This window comes from Eucyclogobius newberryi, unplaced genomic scaffold, assembly GCF_026437365.1.
Source record: "Eucyclogobius newberryi isolate DKJ021-1_F unplaced genomic scaffold, fEucNew1.0.hap1 SCAF_8, whole genome shotgun sequence".
NCBI lineage: Eukaryota > Metazoa > Chordata > Actinopteri > Gobiiformes > Gobiidae > Eucyclogobius > Eucyclogobius newberryi.
In genome coordinates this window covers 25,593,492-25,617,741 of record NW_027316500.1, presented here as the reverse complement: position 1 = coordinate 25,617,741, position 24,250 = coordinate 25,593,492, and the positions used below count along the sequence as shown (strand labels likewise).

The following is a 24,250-nucleotide window of genomic DNA, read 5'->3' as shown; positions in this document are numbered from 1 at the left end:
GTGTGCGCTGAGGCTGTCTACGTCATCAAAACGCGTCTCGGCGCACGTAGGTAAACATTTCCGCTGCGTCGCGATGGATTCAAATAAGGACGAAGCGGAGCGATGTATTAAAATTGCCCAAAACGCCCTCTGCAACAACCAACCGGACAGAGCTAGGAAGTTTTTGGAGAAGGCCCAGCGTTTGTTTCCGACAGAACACGCTCAAAGTACGTCATATAAGTGCCGATTTGAGGAGTGGACTGGTGTAAAATGGTGGGCCCTCGATGTGAAACCGAATCGGCTGGCAGAGTAATGTGCTGGTTTATAATCTCACGCACATACGTATTTATAAAGACACGTGCCGAAACATGCGTATTTTTCTCCAGTGCTAAGTATTCATATTTTATGTGATCGATCTGTTCATGATGTGGACCTGTCAGGTTACTGGCTAACGGGAGATGCTAACATAGCATAAGTGGCTAACAGAAGTTAAAGGTGGTTGTTTACGCTGCGTTAACGTGCTTCTCGGGAAATGACCATGTGAAAAGCTGCTGCGTTTCTTCCACACTGGACACGACACCTTCTGCTGTGGAGACAGAGGAACATCAGCTGATTTGTAGCTCTTTGAACAGACATCACTTCATCAGAACCAGTGAACCATATGAACAAAGTAGGAACTTGTTTAGGTGATAAACATAAAACATAATAATAGTAAATATTTAAACTGATAAATTGTAGAATATTTTAAACTTAAATATAGCTGTCATTTGTGCGAGAGACTAGTAATCAAATAATCAACAACGTAATAATAATTGTGTCTTTTATTAGTAGACTAATAAACATCCTACTGTTGGAGAAGACATAATGCTGTTCTCCAGGTATTTTGTGTTAGTTAAATTCTTGATTCAAGCTGGCCGAGTATTGACTTGTACCTAACAATACAATATTATAGTTATTGTCCCAGCAGTGTCCACAATAAGTACTCCGATACTCTGAGCTTGATAGAGTACACGTCCCGTTACATGGATATCCCTTAAAACTGCTGTTCAGAGTTGACTAAAATCACGTTTTGATTATTTTGTACTTTCCTGTTCAAAATGGCCTTAATATCGAAATACTGAAGTCACATTTTCAGCCCTGCAGATTCAGCCTTAATGCAGCACGTTAATATGTTTAGAACTCTGCAGTTTATAATTAAGTACTGTTGTTTAAAGCTATCACAAAACCCACCTCTGTATTGATATTTTGAGTACACCCCTACTATTCATGGTTTACAGTGTGATGTTAATCTAGCACTGTTGTCATAGCAATTAACATTTTTCAGCACTCAAGTCTTGACTGTAGCACAATACAGGATTACTCTGGCATTTATGAATCAAAATACAGCTCTGAATAAGATAATGATGAGGGATAACATGTCTCCTTTAACTTTACAATGCAATGCAATGTTGGCTAATTCAAATTAAAATGACAATTGATCTTTTTGAAGTGGAATAGTTTCTAAGAAAGCGTTTAACGGAGCAAACCAGTGACAAGACTTTTTGGTTACATTTGGTGACCTAAAAGTCCAGATTTTTGTGAGATAGAAGCCCATGACCGCAAACCAGTCGAAATCCCACCTTCTCATTCTGGAAACCCGACCGTCCGATGAGCACATGAACGCACCATGACATTATTTTGTTACTGATTATCTTGCAGGTTTGCTGGATTCGCTAACTCCGAATGGTAAACCTCGGAACGAGAATGGTGCTACAGTGAACGGCGACGGTCCTTCAATGAGACACAGAGGTCACACGGAGGAGGCGGAGGGCTCTGGACACAGCGGTCAGGCGCACACAGAGTCCGCTAAACCCTACACCGCAGAGCAGATGGAGGCGGTCAGAAAGTGAGTTTGTTTCATTCAACTGCTAAATCCAAGTGGCTTAATGTCTTTCACTTTCCACTTGATTCAAACATTTTCTGTTTAGAGGGTTTGTTTCGGGAATGGTTCATCCTTTGTATACAAAACAAACTGGTTTCAGGGGTATGCTAACACTGGTGCAATTCTTACAGTCAGGGCTACAATCTTTTATTCGCTTTGGGGTAAATATTGTCCAGTTGTATGTTGTGTGTGTTCTGCAAAATATATGCTTTGCAAAATTACTTTTAAGATTAAACCATGCTATAAATTTGTGTTTAGACTGATTCATGCATGTTTGAGTAATCCTAATTCTCCTGTATTTAAGACGCCTCTGCTCTGAAAAGTCTCATTTTCCCCTACCCTGAATTTACTTTGTTCTCTGATTCCTCTTGTTTTTGTTCTTAAACGGTAACATGTAGGATTCAGCACTATTGCATAGGCCATTTGGCATAAAAAATTACAATACACTAAACTGCCGCGTAGAGCGGTCAGAATCAGAAGTTCATGCATTTGTTTCTCTTAGATCAATATTGCAATTTAAAATGTCAAAAATCAAATATACTGTACTAATGATCCACAGGTGTCTTCTTTAGGATATTGGTGTTCAAACATCAAGCTGAATTTGTATGCAAGGGCATTTTGTAGGACCAGATGTAAAAAGATTTGAAAATGTCAGTTCTCATGCAACACTCATTTGACTAGCGTCCCTAAACTCATGAGATTTCTAAGGCCAGACACAAGAAAAATTCTAATGCTGATAATAACAAGCTCTATTAACTGGTTCCTAGGTTTAGCTGTACAGTATATTTGTGAGTCACTTTGTTTATGCATGTCTGTTGCAGGATTAAAAGCTGTAAAGATTACTACCAAACCCTCGGAGTAGAAAAGACTGCATCAGACGATGACCTGAAAAAGGCCTATAGAAAATTAGCTTTGAAATTCCACCCGGACAAAAACCACGCACCTGGAGCCACCGAAGCGTTTAAAGGTACACTTAAATATATTCATTGTGCTTTAGTATGTTCAAATCCACAATCTAAACACAATCTGATTTTGCTCAGCCATTGGAAACGCGTACGCTGTATTGAGTAACCCTGATAAAAGAAGACATTATGACCAGTACGGAGAGGAGAGCGCGCAGCCCACCAGCAGACACAGACACCACCACCGCGAGTTTGAAGCCGACATCTCGCCCGAGGATCTCTTCAACATGTTCTTCGGCGGGGGCTTCCCAACAAGTATGTCCTGTAAACGAAAATAAATACTTTGCACAATTACAGCCTTATATTAATAAGAAAGAAATACTAATCATAATCATCATCATCATCATCAGATTATAATGAGCTACAGCAACAACTTCAGATTATAGTAATGATCGTTGACTTCATCTCCATCTTCGTCACAGTCATCGCCGCCGTGCTCAGAATCGTCAGAATCCGATAGTGATAATAATCAACATCATCAGATAATAATAAGCCCCAACATCGTCTTCATCACCAGAAACAAATATAAATCAACATCATCATCAGATAAATGCCGTACTTACACAGACTTATTTTAATTACCTTACATTGATACTTTAATTGATGTAATTGCCTATTCATATTTTTCATCGTTTTAATTTCTGTTTCTGCCTTTTTATATCATTTATTGTTTTTTGTTATTGTTGTTTTTTAATGTTAATGTTTCTTATATCACAAAGGTTTTCCACGTCCAATGGATTTTTGATTACTTTCCATTATTTATCTTTCTAATTACTGTTATTCTTAATATATTGAATTGTGGATTATATATATATATATATATTTTTATACATCGCCTTTCATGTTTACAAAATATTGATGAAACATTCCAATAAAGTAATGAAAAGCAATAGTTTGCGTTCACATTCTGAGACTTATTTGTTTTAGGCAGAGCAAAAAAAAAAATGCCTGTTTGCCGTAACCCGACCGACTTGGTAAAAAAATAGTGACTGAAAAAAAAATCAGCATTATGTCAAAATGATGCCAATTTTTTTTTCTTCTCTTATATTACGCCAACCGTTTTTTTTTTTTTTTTATTAAAAGCACCGTGTTGAATAATTTTGTATCACTGGAACTTGCTAGAAATATTTTAAAGCCGAAAACCGTAGAGAAATGAAATTTAACACGAACAGAGAACGTCTCATTGACTGTTGAAGCCCGACGCCTGGCGGTCACTGCGGGTCACTGGCAGAATCAAAAAATGGCGACAGGTCGGTTGAAGCGAGAAAACAGAGTGAAAATTAAGAATTAAGTTGATGGTTTTAAGACTTGGTAGGTGAAAAAGATGATATTGATCGCTATTCTGTGATGCTGAGTGCCAACAAAGCGTCGGAACATTCAAAGTGGAGTTAATTATCATTAAATGGATGGATTTTATATACAAATTTAGATTTTTTTATGCCTTTTAAAGTAAAAAAAATAATTACCTCATAACTTGAAAAATGTTGGGTCGGGTTACAGCAAACATACAATTTATTTGGGGCAGCCGTACGTCCACAAATTAAGCTTTTTCTAGTGACTACAATCATGAACTAATTCTTTACACCAGTTAATACATTGTTTTATTTCCTTCAAATGAATCCATAAATAATCCTTACTTTTGTGTCTAGGTAATGTACATGTTTACAGAAATGGAAGAATGCACTTTGGGCATCACAATACGCACGAAAGAAGAGAACCGCAAAGAGAGGTCATTTTTGTTTTGTTTTCTGGTACAGTTAGTATTTGATTTGCTTGTCATTGCTCATCTATTGATATATTTTGTATTGTTTCTGCTCTAGGGAGGTCTGGCTCTGTTTGTCCAGCTGATGCCCATCCTAATCCTCATCATTGTCTCCGCTTTAAGCCAGTTGATGGTGACACAGCCTCCCTACAGCCTTAGCTACCGCCCGTAAGTCCTCAAGAACAAGAACAACGCTTACTTATCTAGTCCTGTATTAAAAGCAAATCTCTTGTCCGTGCCACAGATCATCCGGGCATATTCACAAAAGACATACATCGAGCCTGAAAGTGCTTTACTACGTCAGCGAACGCTTCAACGAAGAACATTCTGGGAACAATCTGAAGAATGTGGAAAGAAGCATCGAAGAGGACTACATCTCCAACCTCAGGAACAACTGTTGGAGGGAGAAGCAACAGAGTATGTTCAAATTACACCTGTTTATGCGCTTTGCCATTTCCCTATTTCCTTTTGAACAATTTTGCCACCTATTTTTAAAGTGCCACTATTTTTAAAGTGTTTATAGGAAAAGCACATATTTGATGCAAGATGTTTAAAGATTGTGTTGTTTTGTTAGTCAATCAAAAAACTTTCCATGGTCTCAATTTGACTAAAACTGGACTAGTCAAAATAAATCATTAAGATACAAACGATAATTATATTTTGTGTGTATTTGTTTCAGAGGAGGGTTTACTGTATCGCGCTCGGTACTTTGGGGATTCCGAGTTGTTCCAAAGGGCTCAGAGGATGGGAACTCCAAGTTGTTCCAAATTATCTGAAATTCAGGTCATGCTGGACGGCTAAAACCAGTGGACACACACGGGTAAGTGACTCGCTGACAGTGATCACTATCAGGAGTGTACAGCTCTATTCACCTTATCTGGAGGTTGCCTCGGGCACCGCCATGAAGTGTGTCCCCCTTTCCACTTGTATTAGTGAACATAGCGCTGCTGACCTCGAGAGATAAGTTCTATACAAACTAAAATGTCCTTTTCAGGCCGCCAGGGGAATCAGTGCATTGTTGACTTGTTGCTCTCATGAACATTGGACATTTTACACAAACAATCTACTTTGCATCATAGTTTAGTGGCAAGACTTTTCCCTCGTTCTCCACTTAGTGAACAGACTTCCCGCTGGACCGGAAGTGTCAACACAAGAGAAGTGCTGACTGGCCAAAAGGGAGGAAAGTGGGCAGGGCGGGTTAAGTTAAAGATACAAGAAAATGAGAAAAGGACTAAATAATCAGTCCATCGTCCTTGTGCTTTGTGCTGGATCTTTATCATGACAAAATATTGAGACAACTTGTGTTTTTGTTATTGGAAAGCTGGTATATTTGTGCAACCTGTAACTTCTGATCTTTGATACAGTCAATTGTGTTGTTTCACACACAGGTCCTTCAGTTTGAGAAGTGCATGGCCTTATGATTTCAAAACCATATCCAATAACTGCAATCGATGTCTCTTACATATAGATTATTAGATAATGGCTCTGTATGTAGATATCAAGGAGCCTTAATGTGCAGATTATGATTCTGAACTCTTAAAGTCCAGACCCTGTCACTCTCACATAACATAACCTGATGCTAATAACATTATTGCTGTCTGGCAGTGTTCCTGCTTCCGGCCTCATAGAAGGCTCCAAGTCCCTTCACCTCCACAGTGTCGACACTAACACTTTAGACCAGGAGTGTTAAACTCATTTTGGCTTGTGGGCTACATTTCGACACTCAGGCCGGGTCTATACAATCTGTCCAAACAAATGGCTTTTTATAGCTTCATAAACAAATAAAAAACAAGTCTATATTCATACATCCGCAGCAGGAACAGGAACATGGACTTTTGATATGATATCTGATATGAAATGTAGATATCACAGACATCACAGCTCAAACTCTATATAACCTCAATATTTTTATAGTTTAAACTTTTCATGTAGTGAATCAAATGAGTGCATTGTGTTTGTGTCCACACAGTGTCCATCGTCTCTTCAGTCACATTAGTGTGGACACAGTCACAGCAGCTTCACTCATGTTCATACTTTATTACTCCGACATGTGTTTTTACCTGTGGCTCCTGAGATTTCCAGGTTTGCACTTGTTTGGATGTTTTCCCATGTTCTTATTATAGTTCCTTTGGAGCAACACGTTACAACTAGCACTAGCGCGCTAACACAAGACTCTGCGTCAAGGGAAAAGTTTAAAAAGACTGAGCTCAAAAACACATGTGAGCTGCAGTTGAGGTTGAAATTCTCTTGAAATGCCACTTTATCCATTTGTTTGTGCTCCAATATCTGTGTCCAGAGTCTTGGAAATAAAAGTTGTCCACTAAACATACTGGTAAAACAATACAATAATCGTATTAGCTTGGAGAAGGAGCTACCGTAGTCATGTTTAGGTAGGTCAGTGGTGATTGTGCATAACATGATTTCAAACTGATGCTGGACTGTCTTCTACAGGTCGGTCGGTACTTGAAGAATGCTCACTCATCTGGAGCATATCACGTTAGCAAACCAAGAGAAGAGATGCCTTACTCGCAGTGGGCAGCAGACGAGCTCATCGGGGAACCTCTCTGCAACTGTAGACGGACTTCCTGTAGAACTGTGACAAGCTTGAGTCGACTGCTGATATTTTTTTACTCTTCAAAACCCCATGTCCATTTGATGTCGCAGAGAAATCAATACTCCATAGGAAAGTGGTTTGTGGTGAAAGAGGTTGATAAAGCTGCTAATTTAAGCTTTCTCTGTACTGAATCGTTTTGTTCTCCCTAAAACTTTAGAGAATCCTCCCTGATCCTGATCACTTATTTCTGAGCCACTGAAATGAGAAGTTTGTCATTTTTCTAATTCTTGCCATGTATATATATACATTTTAGTTTTTAACAGCAGGATTCATTGGATTAATATAATGAAATATGCTGTAATATGTTATAAGCCTTTAGCTTGTTGGGTTAAGTATCAGAAATGATTGCACAATAAGAAATCTTATTTATTAAATTAACATGCTAAATTGAATATGTTTCTTTCATTAAAAACTGTTAAATTATCAGTTGTGAGCCTGTTCTTTTCTCGTGCGAATCACTGAAATAAAGTATTGAACTATTAGCTAAGCTGATGTTTTTACATTTGTAACTAGCAATATTTCAGATAATCACTCAAAGTGTGGGGAAGTGGGCGGGGATAGTGGGGAGGTGAAAACAGTGCTTGAGCCTCAGTTGCAGTACAAAACAATCAAAACACTGTTGAAACAAAGTTAGAAGCTCATTAAAGTGGATTTTACATATGTCGTCCTCTTTAACATGTCACCACCGATATAAATCATAAGTTAAAACAAAGAACCAGCATTTTATAAAAATAAATAATTTATTTCAAAAGCATCACATACAAGTCATGTGATCATATTTGAGTATCAAATCCCACACCATCCCACATTTACAGAAAAGACGTGTCATTCACCTGTTGTACACGAGGAACATGTAAAGTTACAGTTCAAGTACAGTTTGGTGAATGACACTAGTGCATTCAGATGATGGGACAATAGTGCTTGGTCAGCAGCATTCCTCTATTAGCAGCTCTCCTGAACAGTACAGCTTCTTCTTAATGGCTCTGAAACTCCGGCTCAGTCTGAGGGTGGGCTGATGTTTTGTGGGGGTCTGGGGGGACTGGCGTCCCTTTAAAAGCTTCTGGACTTTGGGCCATAGTCCACCAGACTCCTGCCTCAACACCAGAGTCACTTGAAAAGTGGGCACTACATAGGCATCCACTGCAATTTGATCCACAGAACACAAGGAGCTCTGGTCCCCTCTGTCCACACACAGGTCAATGAGGGCTCCTCTGAGGCCGCACGGTTCACTGAGGGCCAAGTGGACCAGCTCTTGGCTGATGTTGTGCACCAGACAGTCAGGCACTATGAGCTTGGAGCAGCCCAGCATATGTGAAGCTTCACTCAGGCTTTGTGTGATGGTGGCCACAGCTTCAGAAGCCAGCGACTCCTCCAGAGGAGAGAAGCAGTCACTGCTGTCACAGTCAGACAAAGACAAGTCTGCTACAGAACCTACAGAGACAGAAACATGTTTTAGCTGTATGTACAACACAGTTACAAAGGCATTTACAATACTTTATATGAATGAATATGTTTGGCAACATATATTTTCATCTACTTAGTATTTAGTGTTGACTGCTGAATTTGAATGAAACAAAGTTGTGCATGATCAGGTCTTACTTACCAGATTCACTCCAATTACACTGTTGTTCTCTTTGATTCCCTTTGAGTTCCACAAGTCTTTGCAGCAGACTGCCCCAGGACAGTCTATTCAAGCCTCTGTCCTCAGCAGGAGAAGGTGGAAAGCTGCCGTCCAGAGACTGGTTAATAGAAAAAGACATATTTATAAAAAAAAAATGCTTAAAAACACTCCGGGTGTGTAGAAAAAAAAGCGCAATAGTTGAGTTGGTATTAGCAGTTGGTCCCTTCCCGGAGCCAGACCAGCTGGAAAACACCATCTGCAACAATGGAACAAAGCGTTAAATAGCCCCGCTCAGAGGCGCCGCCCACTACATTTATCGGCCAATCAGCTGTGAGCTCACGTACCAGCGCTCCGATTTGCCTGGTAACATTTGGCCCTTTGATGTCCCCTGGCTCCTGACCCCCAGGCAAAGGTGGGTCCTCCAAAATATGAAATTAGCATTTTTTCCACTTTGAATGAACATGTTTGTGACTTTGTGGTGTAGCAGCTTGTCCTAATGCATCATACTGTCTGTCATAAACAAACAGAAGACACGCCTCTTTAGTTTGGGACAAAAGAATGTTGAAAGAGCTGAAGTGACGCGACATGAGGAGTCGGGCCCCAGCAGCCAGGCCCCTGGGACACGTAAGGCACGTAGCCCTAGACTCCTCTGTGACCGGACGTGTGAGTTTTCACCCTGTGGCAAGTGAACAAGACTCATTTAAACATTTGGGAAAGACACATTATGACTAAGGCGAATTGGGAAATGATTTTATACTCAAATAAAGTGCTCAGCAAAAAGCAAGCACCCGCAGAGCCCCAGCCCATAACTTTAGAGACTGTCCTGTCTGTTTTGAAAAGTTTTATATGTCCCTCTTTGAGTTGGGAATAAAGCTTGTTTAGTATTATTAAATACAAAACGTGTTCATATATATGATTTGTAAGGATGTACTTGTGTGTCTGTTGTCTGTACCTGGATGTGTCTGTGTCATAATGTAAATAACTTCTATGTCAAATCCTTGCTTGTTTTTTTATTCCCAGTTTTAGGCTGACTGTAACAGCTGACATGGGACTAAAGATGAAACAGCATTTTGGCAAAACCTGGAATATTTGCTCAAATATTTATTATTTTGCATTGTCCCTGAAATCAATACATAGTGTAAGTGTTTTAGTCCATCTATTGCTTTCAGAATGATGTAAACTGTGGACCGTTGTAACTAACCATTTCAAATTGTGAAAAGTCTTCAAATGTCGCCTTGGTGTTGTACTCTTTAGGTAATACATGACAAACTGTCTTATTTGTTTTGTACATGTGTTAATGGTTGTCTAGGTCTGTTTGTTTTGTGTTAAATTGGTCTTGGCACACTCATTAGGCGTCACATAGCCTGGGCTAGTGAAACTTTGTCTCTTTTTAGGGCCCCTGCCTGCAGGAACACGTCCACACAACCATCCCCCTCCCAATAAGACCTGCTCGAGGCCTTTCAGATCACTGACAAGCTCCAAGCCTGTTGGCCAGCTGGATAATCTAACCGAAGTCTAACCTTTACTACAATGTGTACAATTGACTTTTCAGCGACCTAATATGATCTTTTTATAATTATATTTTTGTAGTATCTCTATAACAATATAACATTTGGTTATATTGTATTTTGGTTCTTTTTTTTATCAGACACAGAACAGAACAAGACACAAAGAGATAATCTTTTCAAATGTCAATCATGTCGGTCCAGCACTGGATTGGTTGAGTTTGTATCATCCATTTGTCTATAATGGCCTTTTCCCTGCTGACAGAAGTGTGTGCAAGAGGTAAAGATTGCAATATTATACAGTTTTCAAAATATCTTCCACCTTTGTTGAGCGTATAAATGAATTGGATTGTCTTTTGCTGCTTTACGATTATTGTGAGAAAAAACATAATGATTTAACAATTATTCATGATTATTGAGTGAAATCTTTAATTTTCTTTCATTCCCGTGGTCCAACATGTTACTATTACTCAAGTTTGTGATGAAATTTAAACTTTCTGAAAGACAAAATAAAGTAAAATTTGACAAAAATTTACATTTACGTCTAATTTTTGGAGTGTAGATTGAACCAAAAAGTCACAATTATTATGTTTTGGTTCTTACGATTATATTTTGACCTAAATAATCATGATTATTGATTAATCTCTTGACATCCCTACTCAGAATACCTGTGTTTTGTTTGTTCTGTTTGTATTGTATATGCATTTAGTAATCATCTATAACATATGTAGATCATTCTTTTACAATTTGTTCAATGTAAACTGATCGAAAACAACAAAATAAAAACAGGCCCACTGTCTTCCTGTTAGAAACGTCTGAATTTATACATCTTCATATACATTTTCTGAGCACTCAAGCCTCAGTTGGAGAACAACAGGATTACTCAAACATGAAGGAATCAATCAAAATACAACTTTGAGCAAACTAATAATGAAGAAACACAATTGTAACGTGGCTAAAAACTCATAAATGATGATTTAGCGTAATAAGTCTCATTTAATATTGGTTGGCAGTCACACACTCCAGCCAACAATCCAGAATCAGGCACATTTTACATACATATTCAAATTATTTCATTATAATTTCACAAGTTACCCATAAACACATTCATATCGGTCTAATATTATAATACACAACAAGGCCCAATAATGCAAAGTGAACTGTTGCGTCTGCAGGGCCCTGTATCACTGCCTGTAATCTACTAAAGAGCCACACGGGGGCGACCTTGCAGCGTCCTCAGGTGACGCAGGAGACGAGTGGCGTGCCTGATTTCCACAGTTGTCAGGTATTTGCATGTGAATGATGTCTGCCCAAGTGCACTCACTGTCTGAGCACATGCACCGATAAGAGGCCTCTACACGTCACTCTGCAGCCACACGTCATGCTCTTCCTCTGCTGCACCTGCATTCAAACGTGCCTTCTTTTGTAGCATCGTTTGTGTCACGTCATGGAAAAAGAAAGGCAAATGTTAATGAGGGAATAAAGCGTGACAAGAGCGGTGTTTTACATTCAAACGGCTTTGGAGCGTTGTCAGCCGCCTTGGGCCTTCTAAAGCGTGAGAAATACATTTAGCTTTGATTCAATTATACATGGCTATAATTAAACCTAGGTAGAATGGCCTTCATGAGAGGTAAGAGGAGTACTCACAGTATTAATTAGGCTCAGATATTGTATGACTCTTAATATTATGAAGACACTTACTTCTCAATGAGTAAAGGGCATCTGAGCGTTGTGACGGGTCGCTATAGCGACAGCGTGCACTGGTGGCAATGTAAAACTTGGATACCAAAAGAATAAAGCTGTACGGTGGAAGAACCGAACGTCAAAGAAGGAGAGGAAGATGAAGAAGAGTCTCCCTGGAATAAAGCCGGTTGGTCTCTGAAACGACAACAACTATTCTAGTCACAAAGACATATCATGACCTCATGGGCTTTGTAACACCAAAGCAATGGAAGGAGTACTTTTACGCAATACGACAGTCTGAGGACTACGACAAAGTCTGAGGAATAAAGTCTGGCGGTAATGCAACACTTGGATGTCAACCGCCATAAAACAACAACAACAACAACAACAATAGCCTTTCTGGTTTTTATGGCTTTTATTGCGGTTCGAAATGTGTGTAGGCTTTATGAATTACTGTACTATTATACTTAAAAGAGTTTTATTTGAGATTTATCACACTTTACTTCTGAGGAATTGTATTTTGAAGTAATTTTATTTTTTACTTTAGTGCAGTTTTAGCGCCTTTTAGCCACTAGGACTAAGTTATGAATGCTTTGTGATAAGAATAAGGAAGATATTTAAAAGTTTGTATCCACCATAGTTATCTAGCCAGATTTTCATTGTTTGTATCAGAAATTGTGCCATATTTTTGTCAATAGTAAAACTAATGCTTTTCTTATGTACAGTGGTGGAAAGTGACACAGTACAAAAGTAAAAGTACTGTAAAAATATTATATAAACATAATAAAATATATATTTTTGTACTTCATTTTACAGCAGCTACCTTTTACTTCACTACATTTGAGAGCAGTTATAAGTACTTTCTACTCCACTACACTTTTAACTGGACTGAAAAGTAGAACGCACTTTTCATGTGGTTTGAAGAGTTATCTTTTAGTATATTCATGGTGACATCCTGAGTAGTTTTTGAGTTCAAGTACTGGCTTTGCACAAACAAAAAAAAAAAACACATAAAATTCAAAAGCAAAATTAAGAAATTTGTCCAAATTAACCTTAGATGACCAACGGACAATTCTTTTTCAAAATCACCACATTTAGTGCTTTAGTCCTCAAAATCTGTGTAAAATATTTTTTTTACGTGCTATTTTACACTTTTACTTCAATACAATATGTTTTTCTGTAATTTTACTTAAGTACAAATGAAATACTTCCACCACTGATTATGTAAATGTCTGTAATAAAATCTGCATAGAGACATGCAGGTGCAGAGCCTTCACCAGAAAAGTAACCTTTAGATATTATTTTTAACGCAGCCGGGTACAATCTTTGCCTTTGCCACCAACCTCATGCAGCTTACAGTATGTCAGCAGCACTGAGGGCATAATTCCACCTAAACAACAAGTAAAATACATTCTCATTTTTCTCCTTAACAACGCCATCTGAGCCTGGTGTTTATCTCCAGCCCTCTGCTGCTCCTTCAGGACAGGGCCTATGTTCTGCCTTTGTGCGCCTGCGTGTCCTGAAGTCGGTGTGCGGACACGGTTCCATTTGGGGTTTTGATTTATTGCTGGGGGAAGCAGAAACAGACCTGCGCTCTCAAGGGGGGAAAGTAATACAAACGGCAATGTTTTGGCAAGTTCTGCTGAGGCCCACTCTTCTTTTTCAAAGCATCGACACTCTACTACACACACATCTTCTTAATATACTGTACATGTCCAGGAAGTGTACTTGAGTCATGTTTCGCCTGACGTTTCAGCTTAATTCATGCAAATGCTGTTTTCATTGGCTGTTAAAGGAGGGAAGTACTGTTTAAGCTGTGGGAAGTATTGATGTGCATTAGTTTGAGATCTGATGTTGAAATATGGGCTTAACATTAAAACTATATATTTTTGTAACATGAAAATAGGATGTAAATAAAATGTACTGAGAAAATACAACTCCACAATCCAGTACCAACCAGGTCTGAAGCAGGACTAAACCAATATATTATTTATTATGCAGAGGATGGGCCTGCATTCCTTCATAGAACATCGCTGATTAAATATGACCTTTACTAAATTCGAGATAAAAATACAATTGAGAATAAATGAATCACGACATTGTGACAGACGAATGGAAGAACTAACACTCTGACTTAAGTTGGAAATGAACAAATTTGAAGGACTAAATGGGACACTTTTAAAAAAATATTTTAATCTCTACTGTTCTCTCTGGTCTTGTTGTGTTTCTTGTGTTTTTTGTTATATTTTTTTTATTTTGGAAAAAGAAAAAAAATAAATAAATATAAAAAAACATTATAAATGAATCTCTGATTGTCCAAAAGCCACTGTTTAACACTTTGTCTAAAGCTATGAGGTGACTTAATGATTTAACATGATTATAAATACTTTGAAAAGAGTTAAGATACAAAAATAAAACACTAAATATCAGGTAAAACATCAAATACTATTGCTGAGGTATCCAACAATATTATAAAATGAGCTGTACTTAGTTCACATACTTACTTACTTATTTCCATACATACTTATTTCCATACTTACTTATTTCCATATAAACTTATTTCCATACTTACTTAATATTTACGTTGCAACATTTACTTTACAAATTGAGAGTAAACACATGAAATAACGAATATTATCTTATAATAATTCATACTCGGAGCATGACTTGTGTCCCGCTGAGTGGAGCCATCTCTGGTTTCAGCAGCACATGCATTATTGAGGGCGTGTGCTGCTGCTGCTTATCTTATGTTTTCTGTTTGCTCCTGAATTAATCAACACTCTGTGGACGCTTCTGATGGACTTATTTTCCAGACCTACATTACTCGTGTTGTCATCATGACTCACACAGACCGAGGTTGTATCTTGTTTACACTGAGAGGGATTAAAATAATATTGGTTAAATCATAAATAAGCGTTGACAATCGACTAATGAGATATCAGTCTTCTATCTTATAGACTAAGAAAGTAGTAAAAAAATCATAAATCACACGCTCACATAGACAAGTGCATGTAAAAGACACGACAGTAATACGAGCAGGTAAAAGTGTGATTTAAGCCAATCTTTTGGTTCATGTGTGCTCTACAACTGAGTCACTCCAAGTCCAGTAAATATCAGAATTATTTTCATAACCGACATGCAGCCAAGCAACTGAAGCAACTGAGTTATCAAAATAAGAAAAGGAAAGTAAAGTACAAATAAAATAATAAAATACTATTGTTTGTTGACGAAACCCCTGGTGAAAATGTGCCTGTGTACAGCGCCCGGGGCGTCGAGAGCGCGCGTCCGGTGCGTAAACCTTTCAAATGTACACGCGCTCACGGGGGGGGGGGGGGGGGGGGGGGGGGGGCGATTAGGCGTCTGCGGTCTGTACGTAGCTTTAAATATGTGTCTTTTCTTGGCTCTTTGGCAGATTGAGAGAGAAGCACAATAATTTATCATATAAAGTAAATTAATAAAAATTGACAACTTGCACATTTTTCCAAAATTATATTATTCTGGTTTGTCATCTAATGCAAACTTAGTGATGTAATAATGTGTGTAATAATGGAAGTATTCATGACAGATAAGCAAATATAAAAATAGTAAAGTTTTTTATCAGTCTGAAAACTTGTTTTCAGTTGATAGATTTCAATTTCCCCTGTACAACTGAGGCTCTGCCCGTATAGCAGATAACTAACTAAAAGGGCCAGATGTGTCCAGACTGCACCTGCAAACAAAGAGAGAACAGGCATTATTAGACCAACAATAGTTCTACTGTAAATAGATAACTTGACACCAGGGTGAGCGATACCAAGTCGCCTTAAGCTCACAAATATCATCCCCTGCGCTAACATTCCGAGCGTTTTTTTCTGTTGACATGTGTTTTGTATCATCTGATCCTTGTATTTGTCCCCACCCTGCAGCCAGATATCACACACTTCAATTTGCTCCCTGTTAGAAGCAGTGGACCGCACTTTGACTGACACCTTCTCAAGATTTCCCAAGGAGATTACCTGAAACTCCCCATGGGCCTGACTCTAAAATTACGCTGTCATTTCTCTCCTTTTCATTGCCTTCATAATAAGAAAGTCACAGTTTTCACTTCTCTTTCTTTGCGTTCACAATCTGTAAAGTATTGCATTTTCCAGCGCTCTAAGGTGTTGGACATAGTGGCTCCAAAATGTATGGTTTATAGTCATTGGTGAGTTTATGATGAAAAAAATAATACAAAATAGCTCAACATGACAACAACATAAAGAGTAGTCAGAAAGTCTGGCAAATGTACACTTTTGTTTCCTGCCATTTGTCACATTGTCACAGAATGATTTCAGTCTTCTGTATTCCAACTTCTTGGTATTGCTTTTTGTTGTTGCTGAAGCCGAAAGTACATTCCACAGGTCTCATCTGTCCTTTCCATCGTTTTACATTTGAGACACATTGTTTTAGGCCAAATGAACTATCGTGTTGAAGACATATTATTAATCTCAGTATTATGAATAATAAGACACTCCTAAAACACATGATAGTGAAGAACTAACCACAGTTTCTCCAACAGCCAGTATGTCCTTGTGAATGATGTGCTTTGACATGCTCTACTGAAAATGAATATATTGTATCATTATAATATGGAGATCATGAAGGAGATAAAGTACATCTTTGGGGTTGAGATATACAGTCAATATTTGAGCAGTTCTTCTGAAATGTGCTAAAACGTCACAGTAAATGTCTGGGTCGAGGTTCAAATGTCACACAAAACATGAAGTAATTGTAAAATGAACCACAGAAGTGCAGAAATAACACCTTTCTTTTTATAATACATGATACTTAATTAAATGCAACGATACATTTCCAATGATGTCGCCCACTTCTTGTGCTCAATGCATCTTATGTTTATTAAAAGTGAAATATTATGCTATTTTTCAGGCACTAAGTAATGAGCGAAGTATAACATAAGAAGATCATCATTTATTTATTTTTTTCATTGTAAATTGCAATATTGATCCAAAATAGCTTAATACAAACATGTCCATTGACTTCATGTTCAAAACGGCAGAACTGATCAGCCCAAGCAGTAGATTTACATGTTTTTGTTTTTTAGTGTCTATGTGACTCTTAATTTTTCAAATAATTACAACTAAGTACTGGGATGTGGGCGGTGATAGGGGGTAGGTGAAAACAGGATTTTTCGGAGCACTCGAGCCTCAGTTTCAGAACAATACAGGATTATTGTACATACTCAAACACAAAATCTAAAGTACGGTACAATATTGAATTCTGTCACAGTAAATCTATAAATAATATTACCTGTAATATACATACATTTTGGAGTTTATTGACAGAGATAGAGTTTTTCCAGTTAGGAGCTGTCACTGGGCGTGTTCCTCAGGGAGCGTCTGCAGATACAGTGGAGCAGCACAGATAGTAAGATAACATGGCAGGCTTCCCGTCCCAGAATACACTGAGGCAATATCTATCAAGATCCTGGAGCATATCGATTTGTTGTCTTGTAATTTATTGAGAATTGAATTTCGTATGGTGATTTAGGGGCATTCACTTATTACATATGCAAATATTGATTCCTGTTCCGTGGATTACATGTTTCTATCTCTACATCCAGTCTCCATATCGCATCAGATATCCAACCTTTAAAGAATTAGAAGGAATGCATCTATGATAAAAACTCAGGCTGTTTGGTTGATTAAATAAGGTTTCAGATTCATTCATTAATGCATATATGCCTATACTTAAACATTTTAATAAGTGAAAGACCGCCCACCTGAGGGACGGCATTTTACATGATTTTTTTATAGGCTTGTCAGAAAAAAGAACGTTTAAAAGCTTGCAGAGACTAATCAGCAAATCAGCTATGTGGTAACAAAATGAGTACAAAATCTGTGTCTGAAACTTTATAACTGGCTTTGTCAGTGGTTCTCAAACTGTGGTGCGCAAGCTCTTTCAAGTGTTGCTAGATTTACAGTGTTCTCTGCATTTTTGTCCTGACAATTAAATAATCGTGGTTAGAACTTTTGAAGCAAAGTCATATTTCTGTTTTAGACCCATGCAGCATTGCCATAAAGTCTAAAGAATAGTGCTGTTTCGAAACAATTTTAAAGCTGGTGTTACTCAAATCCTTTCTTAGGTGGTGTGTAAAACATTTCACACAATTGTAAGTGAAAAACAATGATCTTATGGGCAATAGTTGGGTAACCTCTGTCGTTTTAAACTCTTAATATTTACATTTTTCTAAACGTCTATGGGGAAAATGAATAGGAAGTTGACCACAGTCGATTTTCATTGGTTCATATGGGGATTTGTTGTTGTTTCTATGGTTTGACACAAAAAAAACCATACATAAAAGATGATTAAAATGAACTGCAATTCTTTTCCACGTAAAAACAATACTCAACATCGTTTCCAAAAAGTTATGGAGTTAGTTGTAGACTTGTTTGTATTTTTCCTGACTTAAATATACCAAAAGTAGCGCAGGGGTAATTAATGAACTTAATTATAGCTGCCATGCTGTTAGCTGCTCCACTTTCTGGGGCCATAGCTGCTGCCTCGGTGGCTTTATGGGACACAGGCTACATAGAGCAGAGCCATTAAACTTACACTTACACCTGCGCTTTTTCTGCTACGTCAACAGAAGCATCCAGCGCTTTGCAAATCTGTCATTCTGAAAAATCAATATGAATCTGCAGAAAGAGCGAAAGTACATACAGTATCTTAACAGTGTTTTTTGTGTGTGGAAAACATTAGAAAGAGCTGTCAGACCATTGTTTATGAGCAAAGCCAGCGACACTAAACCTTTTTCTGATTGCGAGTTTGTATTTGGGAATATAATTACGCTCTTTACGCTATTTTTTGTGTCTGGGGATTGCCTCACCTGAAAAAGTTATGTATGTGTACATAATTATGTGTTTTTCTTTAATAAAAAGTAGTTAAAAAAATAGTTTGAGATCCACTGGTCTAACTTGTGGTGGTTAAAAGCTGCACTATGTAGCTTTTCTGGTGAAGGGCCTACTAAATGCTTGTCTGTAGCTTACTTACCTCCATAGAGCCAAGTTACAGGTCAGATCTGTGAAGAAGGGGTGCGTCCGCTCACAATAAGAATGTAGCGTTTGGGGTAGCTCTACTTTTGAGAAATAAAAACACCTGTAATTGAATAAAATCCTAGTTAGATACGTTTAAACATCTCCATGGAGACAAGCAGGTGGCGTGCCTTAAAAATACATATGCTTTTTTAATGTACTGTATTGAACTGTAACATAAGGAGATCATCATTTTACGTTTCGTTCATTGTAAATGGCAATATTGATCTAAAACGACTTAGCAATAAAAACGGGACCATTCAGCGTACTTCCTGTTCAACACTGCAGAACTGATGCTCCATTAATGTGGTCCCCGGGAACTCGAGAAAATGGTTTTCCGAGTTAAATAATGCACATAAAAGTTGGGAAAAGAACTCGAGTAGTTGAGAAGATCAAGTCAAAAGCTGCTGTCCAACTTCAACACCGGATGTCACGGCTGTGGAGACGGACAAAAATCACCTTATTTGTTCATTCATCTTAAACATTTGAGCTCTTTGATTAAACATTATTATGTTTACTTTACTGTCAGTCTATAGATAAGAGCAACATATTTGTGCAAAAAGACCTGACACTACCGTTGTAACATTAACAAGCTAAAGTAAAAATAGTAGTATTTTTTCCAAAACAAATTAGTTCTATTAAACGCTGTTAAAGAGAGGACTCTGTGATTGTGTTACTGGTTACTGGTCACATCAAAATCACGACTTTCAGCGATAAAAACATGCAAACAAGTCGTGAGCTTGACTTCTCATCTCAGAATCCCGAGTCCCAGGAACCACATGAACGCAGCACGAGAACCCACGCGCCTTTAACTGTGACATTTAACGTTATCATTGAATACATCTGTTTTTAAATGTTTGTCAAGTACGTGGCAGTTTAAAACAGGTGTCGCTCTTTACTTTCCAAACAATCGCAACAAACTCCAAGGACGTGGGCGGGGATAGGGGGTAGGTGAAAACAGGATTTTTTTTTGGAGCACGCAAACCTCAGTTACAGGACATTACCAGATGACTCCGCCATGTATGACTCCGTTTAATGCAGAAAATACTCTATTATAAGAAGGTTTAAAGCTCACCGTGCGTGTTTGGCCCCCGCGCGGAGCCTCACCTGCCGTCCACCCCATTGGTCCATACCTTTCCCGGCCCGGCAGCCCCGCCCCGCCCCGCCCCGCGCGCCGCTTCCCCGCGCTCTCTCATTGGCTGATCCGGTCGGTAGTTTTCTCCCAGCCTCAGCATCCTCTCTCCCTCCTCCAGCAGCAGAGACACCCGCGACAGTCCGAGCGCTCACAAGTGTTTTTCCTGACCGCGGCCATGGTGGAAATGACGGATATCGTGTGCCTTCTCGTCCCGCTGGTGATGCTGGCGGGCTCCAGCCTCCAGACCGACGCGAAGAGCGCCAAAGAAGCGGACAAGACGGGGAATTTCATGGAAGACGAGCAGTGGCTGTCCACCATTTCACAGTACAGCCGCAAGATCAAGCACTGGAATCGCTTCAGAGACGTAAGTCCGCCGTGTCGGGGGAGAGAAGCGGTAATGCGGTAAGACGAGCCGGGCACAGGCTCCAGGAATCACGCGTAATGCAAAGACAAGCCTGGACAAACTTTAATGTCCTTTGAAATGAAGATCCAGCTGTAAAAGAAATGTGTGAATAGAATAAGGCTTGATAAGTTGATTATTGCATGCTTGCTTGACAAAAAGTTAATATTCATAATGCACAATGCTTTTATCCCACGTTTAAGGGGTTATATTCTCTAATAATACCGAGTTAGTTTGGTACAATATGTAAAATAGTATGGAAATGACTGGTTAGTTTACCTCCTAATGTAGCAACAATAGAATACACTGCTTGTTTACTGATGGATGAATCATGAGGTGAAAACGAATTTGGCCTAATAATGGCTTTGATTTCATAGATTATTCACAGTGTTTGAACAATGGGTAGTCAGATAAGCCAACAATTGAATTAGATCTGATTTTGCTGTGTTTACAAGAGAAATCTGATCATCAAAAACATCAGATTTTTAGATTAATGGATGTATTTGGAAGTGCAATGGGGTTTTAAAGAACTCTTTCAATATTTAACATTTTCTCGTTTATTTTTGTCTTTGCCACATTAATTTGTCTTTATTTTTCCTCATTTTCTTTGTCATGACATTTCAATAATCCGATTCCAGATATCAGATATGGATAAGATGTGTTTAATGTTCTAAAAGATTATTTTTTGACTGGAATAGCAACTTGATGATGTTAGACCCTATCCTAATTTGATATTTTTCCCTTTCAACAAAAAATAAAGACATATTATTACAATTAGCTGCATTTTTCTTATCTCCCACTGTTTTCTCGGTAGTAGATCCTTTTTAATCCCCAGCTATTAATGTTGAAATAACAGTTCCACACACATCCTCTCCATCACTTTGGCCTTAATATATCCTAGGCAACCTCGGATGTGCTTTCATTTTTGCTCCCTGGAGGATCCTCAAACAAGAGAATTAAAGTATTATAGCATTGGGGTGTGCCGTTTGATTGATGTCTGTGCCCGCCCAGTGCACAGACTCAACTGGGTTTCATTGGATTGATTAAAGCCTGCTGGGTATGCATGATGATAAATGACCGTGTCTACAATAAACCTATGGACGTATCTGTGCCTCCAGCGCTGGGAAATGATTGCTAATGGTCACAATAGGATTTGAACTGCACAGTCGGATTATATTCCACGCAAATCCCGTTAAATGAGTTTTAATTGATCTGGGGCGGTTGCTGTAGCATGTGATGGCTACTGTTATTGGATTTTAGATGAGTAATTGTCTTAGGCCTGCTTTAGGAGAAAAAACAACATGTCTTCTTAAGCGAGGTGGTGAGCCGTCCGGCATATAACGAGGCCCATTACCAGTGAGGCCACGTTGTTTCTGATCGTAAGTCATCTCTACTTAAATCGCGTGTACTGGACGTCTCTGAAGGACATGGTGATTGTGTGAGGAAATCTGGCAGCCGGTCTCCTGGGGAAGGATTAAGTGTATGACCGCGATTAGTGAAACAGTATGCTGTGTCCTTTGGAACTGTACTTAGAGAGGGAATGTACATGTGGGTGGAGGAGATTGAGGCAGAATTGTTGTGACATTATAAGTGACTGCAGTAAAGCGAATGCATACATAAGTCTAGAAAGCTGCAGGAACAGATGTGCCATCCTCATAGAGACACCAGTTAAACTTTGCTTGTCATATTCAGGTCTCAAAATCACCTTGCTGTAGCAGTATGAAAAGAAAGCAGCATCTGAATTGTTATTTTACTGAGTTACCAAGTGTAAACACATTCGCCATATTCAAATGGAATTAAGGTCTAATTGTTTGCAGATCGTAGTTAGTAAAGTATTGAAAATCAGATAATCAATACAAAAGCTAGTATCAAAACTAGATACTCGTTCTAACAAGTATAAGATAATCCTTTATTGTCCCACATGGGGAAATTTCATTGATGCAACGCAGGTAGATACAGAGATAGATACAGAAGAAAAGAACAGATCACTTATACGAAGTCTGAAAAACATATGGATACATCAAACAAAGTACTATTATTTCTTGTTGAAAATGTCAGTGTATTTATTTTTAACCCTTGTCCTAAATAGAAGTGGTATCAACATCAGTATCTAGTATCTAGTTTATTCCTTAGTATTAGGGCTGGGAAAAGATCCACAGATCGAGATCAAGTCAAATGAAATCAACCATTATTTGGGAGGGTTTTTTGAATGGAGAGTCCAGTCGAACCTTCGTCAGTAAAAATATGTGGTTTTGAGCAGAAGTCAGACTTTGGAGGAAGACATTTGAATATAATTTGTGTTAAATTACACTGCATTAAAGTCTGTATAGTTTATGATACTTTATTTTTTGGAAAGACCCCCATATCGCCCAACCCTACTTAGTATTGAAATCGAGCTTGAAATTTTAGTATTGAAACAACACGTATTATTTAATTGGTGTTTTGTATATGATTTACAGCTAATCCTCTGTCAGTCAAAGCTTGCATACATGCCAGGACACACAATCCCATTCAAACAGATTTTTCCATATGCATGTAACCTCGGAACTGCAATTGAAGATTCTTGATTTGAATTTCAAAGATCCCAATAACACACGTGGAGAAGTCTGTGTGTAATTGTCTTCCTGCAGCTTGTAACAGGGCAGTCCGATCACACTAGGAACAGAAACAGACAGCAAAATCTTAGACATCAATAACAAACAACGGCCCCTTCACCGCAGAAAGCACATGCTCATTGTTTTGGTCTTACATTTAATTCAAAGTACAAACGACCAGAGGTTCAGTTTGTTTATTTGTGCTGCAGCGAGTTAGTATTTCCTATATCATCAAAGGCTCAACGTAAAGGAGATGACGCTTGTCTTTGTTGCCAAAAGTGTGGTAGCTGTTTTTATTTGCAACTATAGCCTCAAAGTTTTAGTGCTAATGCTAATTATAATTGGCCCTGAACATCTCTCTGCCCTCCATTCTCACCTAATTGCTTTTTTGACCTGTATGTTGACCGGGACAAGAGTGGTCTGACCGAGTTTGGTTGTTTAGCACCATCTGTGGTCTCTGCGCATGTGAACGTTGTGAGCGAAAGCATGTTGTCTGCAGCAGAATTCAGTATTTGGAGGAATAAACTGGATTGTGTTGTGCGTTAAAAGAGAACTAAGTAACATTTTACCTTATTGAGCATTTTTGCAAGTCCCTGTGATGGTTAAATGTGTATTTTCGGGGCGTTTGAAGTGTTGGTCGTCGCCCCCGCTAGTCGTCGACTAGGCAGAAAAACAACCTTGGAACATTTGCGAATCGGCCCAAAGCCAACTCTCCCGAGAAACCCTGGCTCTTTTCTATGTTAGCCAATGTTTAATGCTTTTGTATGTGATTATATTGTCTTAGAAATAAAGAAAAAAAAACGGAAGGGGGAGAAAAAGCTTTTGTGTCTGTTTTCTGACAGTGTATTTTTCACAAGAGAACTGCAGGGGGAGCTCTATCGTCAAAGTTACTTATGGTAGTTCTGCTTTAAATGGCACCAGAGCTTTATTAAAAATAAAATCAAAAATTTAGATTGATCAATAAAAGGGAACCAATCCTGCTTTGTCTTAGAAAGTTCCATTCT

The 24,250-nt window shown here is 38.5% G+C and overlaps 3 protein-coding genes across 3 annotated transcripts in view; 2 read left to right on the top strand and 1 right to left on the bottom strand.

The window, feature by feature from the left end:
• Nucleotides 1-20: 20 nt before the first annotated feature.
• Nucleotides 21-7,664, top strand: dnajb12a (DnaJ heat shock protein family (Hsp40) member B12a). The gene is made up of 9 exons (XM_072436581.1): nt 21-206; nt 1,678-1,864; nt 2,722-2,867; nt 2,941-3,117; nt 4,512-4,591; nt 4,683-4,792; nt 4,869-5,041; nt 5,304-5,444; nt 7,076-7,664. Exons 1-8 carry the CDS (start codon nt 74-76, stop codon nt 5,423-5,425), a joined length of 1,128 nt encoding a protein of 375 aa, XP_072292682.1. The 5' UTR covers nt 21-73; the 3' UTR covers nt 5,426-5,444; nt 7,076-7,664.
• A 301-nt stretch (nt 7,665-7,965) lies between these two features.
• LOC140351052 (DNA damage-inducible transcript 4 protein-like) lies at nt 7,966-9,054 on the bottom strand. The gene is made up of 2 exons (XM_072436698.1): nt 8,842-9,054; nt 7,966-8,669 (listed from the first exon to the last, which is right to left on the bottom strand). The coding sequence occupies exons 1-2, from the start codon at nt 8,996-8,998 to the stop codon at nt 8,164-8,166; spliced, it is 663 nt and encodes a 220-aa protein (XP_072292799.1). The 5' UTR covers nt 8,999-9,054; the 3' UTR covers nt 7,966-8,163.
• An 11,277-nt stretch (nt 9,055-20,331) lies between these two features.
• Nucleotides 20,332-24,250, top strand: part of spock2 (SPARC (osteonectin), cwcv and kazal like domains proteoglycan 2) — a 70,519-nt gene continuing 66,600 nt past the window's right edge. The window contains exon 1 of the mRNA XM_072436647.1: nt 20,332-20,616. Coding sequence (XP_072292748.1) covers nt 20,428-20,616 — 189 coding nt within the window. The 5' untranslated portion in view covers nt 20,332-20,427. The remainder of the gene's footprint in view (nt 20,617-24,250) is intronic.

Excerpts from the sequence above, each read along its gene's own strand:
- LOC140351052 (XM_072436698.1), bottom strand. The coding sequence starts at position 8,998 with ATGTCTTTTTCTATTAACCAGTCTCTGGACGGCAGCTTTCCACCTTCT. Across the intron at positions 8,670-8,841 it reads GTGTAATTGGAGTGAATCTG|GTTCTGTAGCAGACTTGTCT; the intron begins GTAAGTAAGACC and ends CTGTCTCTGTAG.
- dnajb12a (XM_072436581.1), top strand. The coding sequence starts at position 74 with ATGGATTCAAATAAGGACGAAGCGGAGCGATGTATTAAAATTGCCCAA. Across the intron at positions 207-1,677 it reads TCCGACAGAACACGCTCAAA|GTTTGCTGGATTCGCTAACT; the intron begins GTACGTCATATA and ends ATTATCTTGCAG. Across the intron at positions 2,868-2,940 it reads AGCCACCGAAGCGTTTAAAG|CCATTGGAAACGCGTACGCT; the intron begins GTACACTTAAAT and ends GATTTTGCTCAG.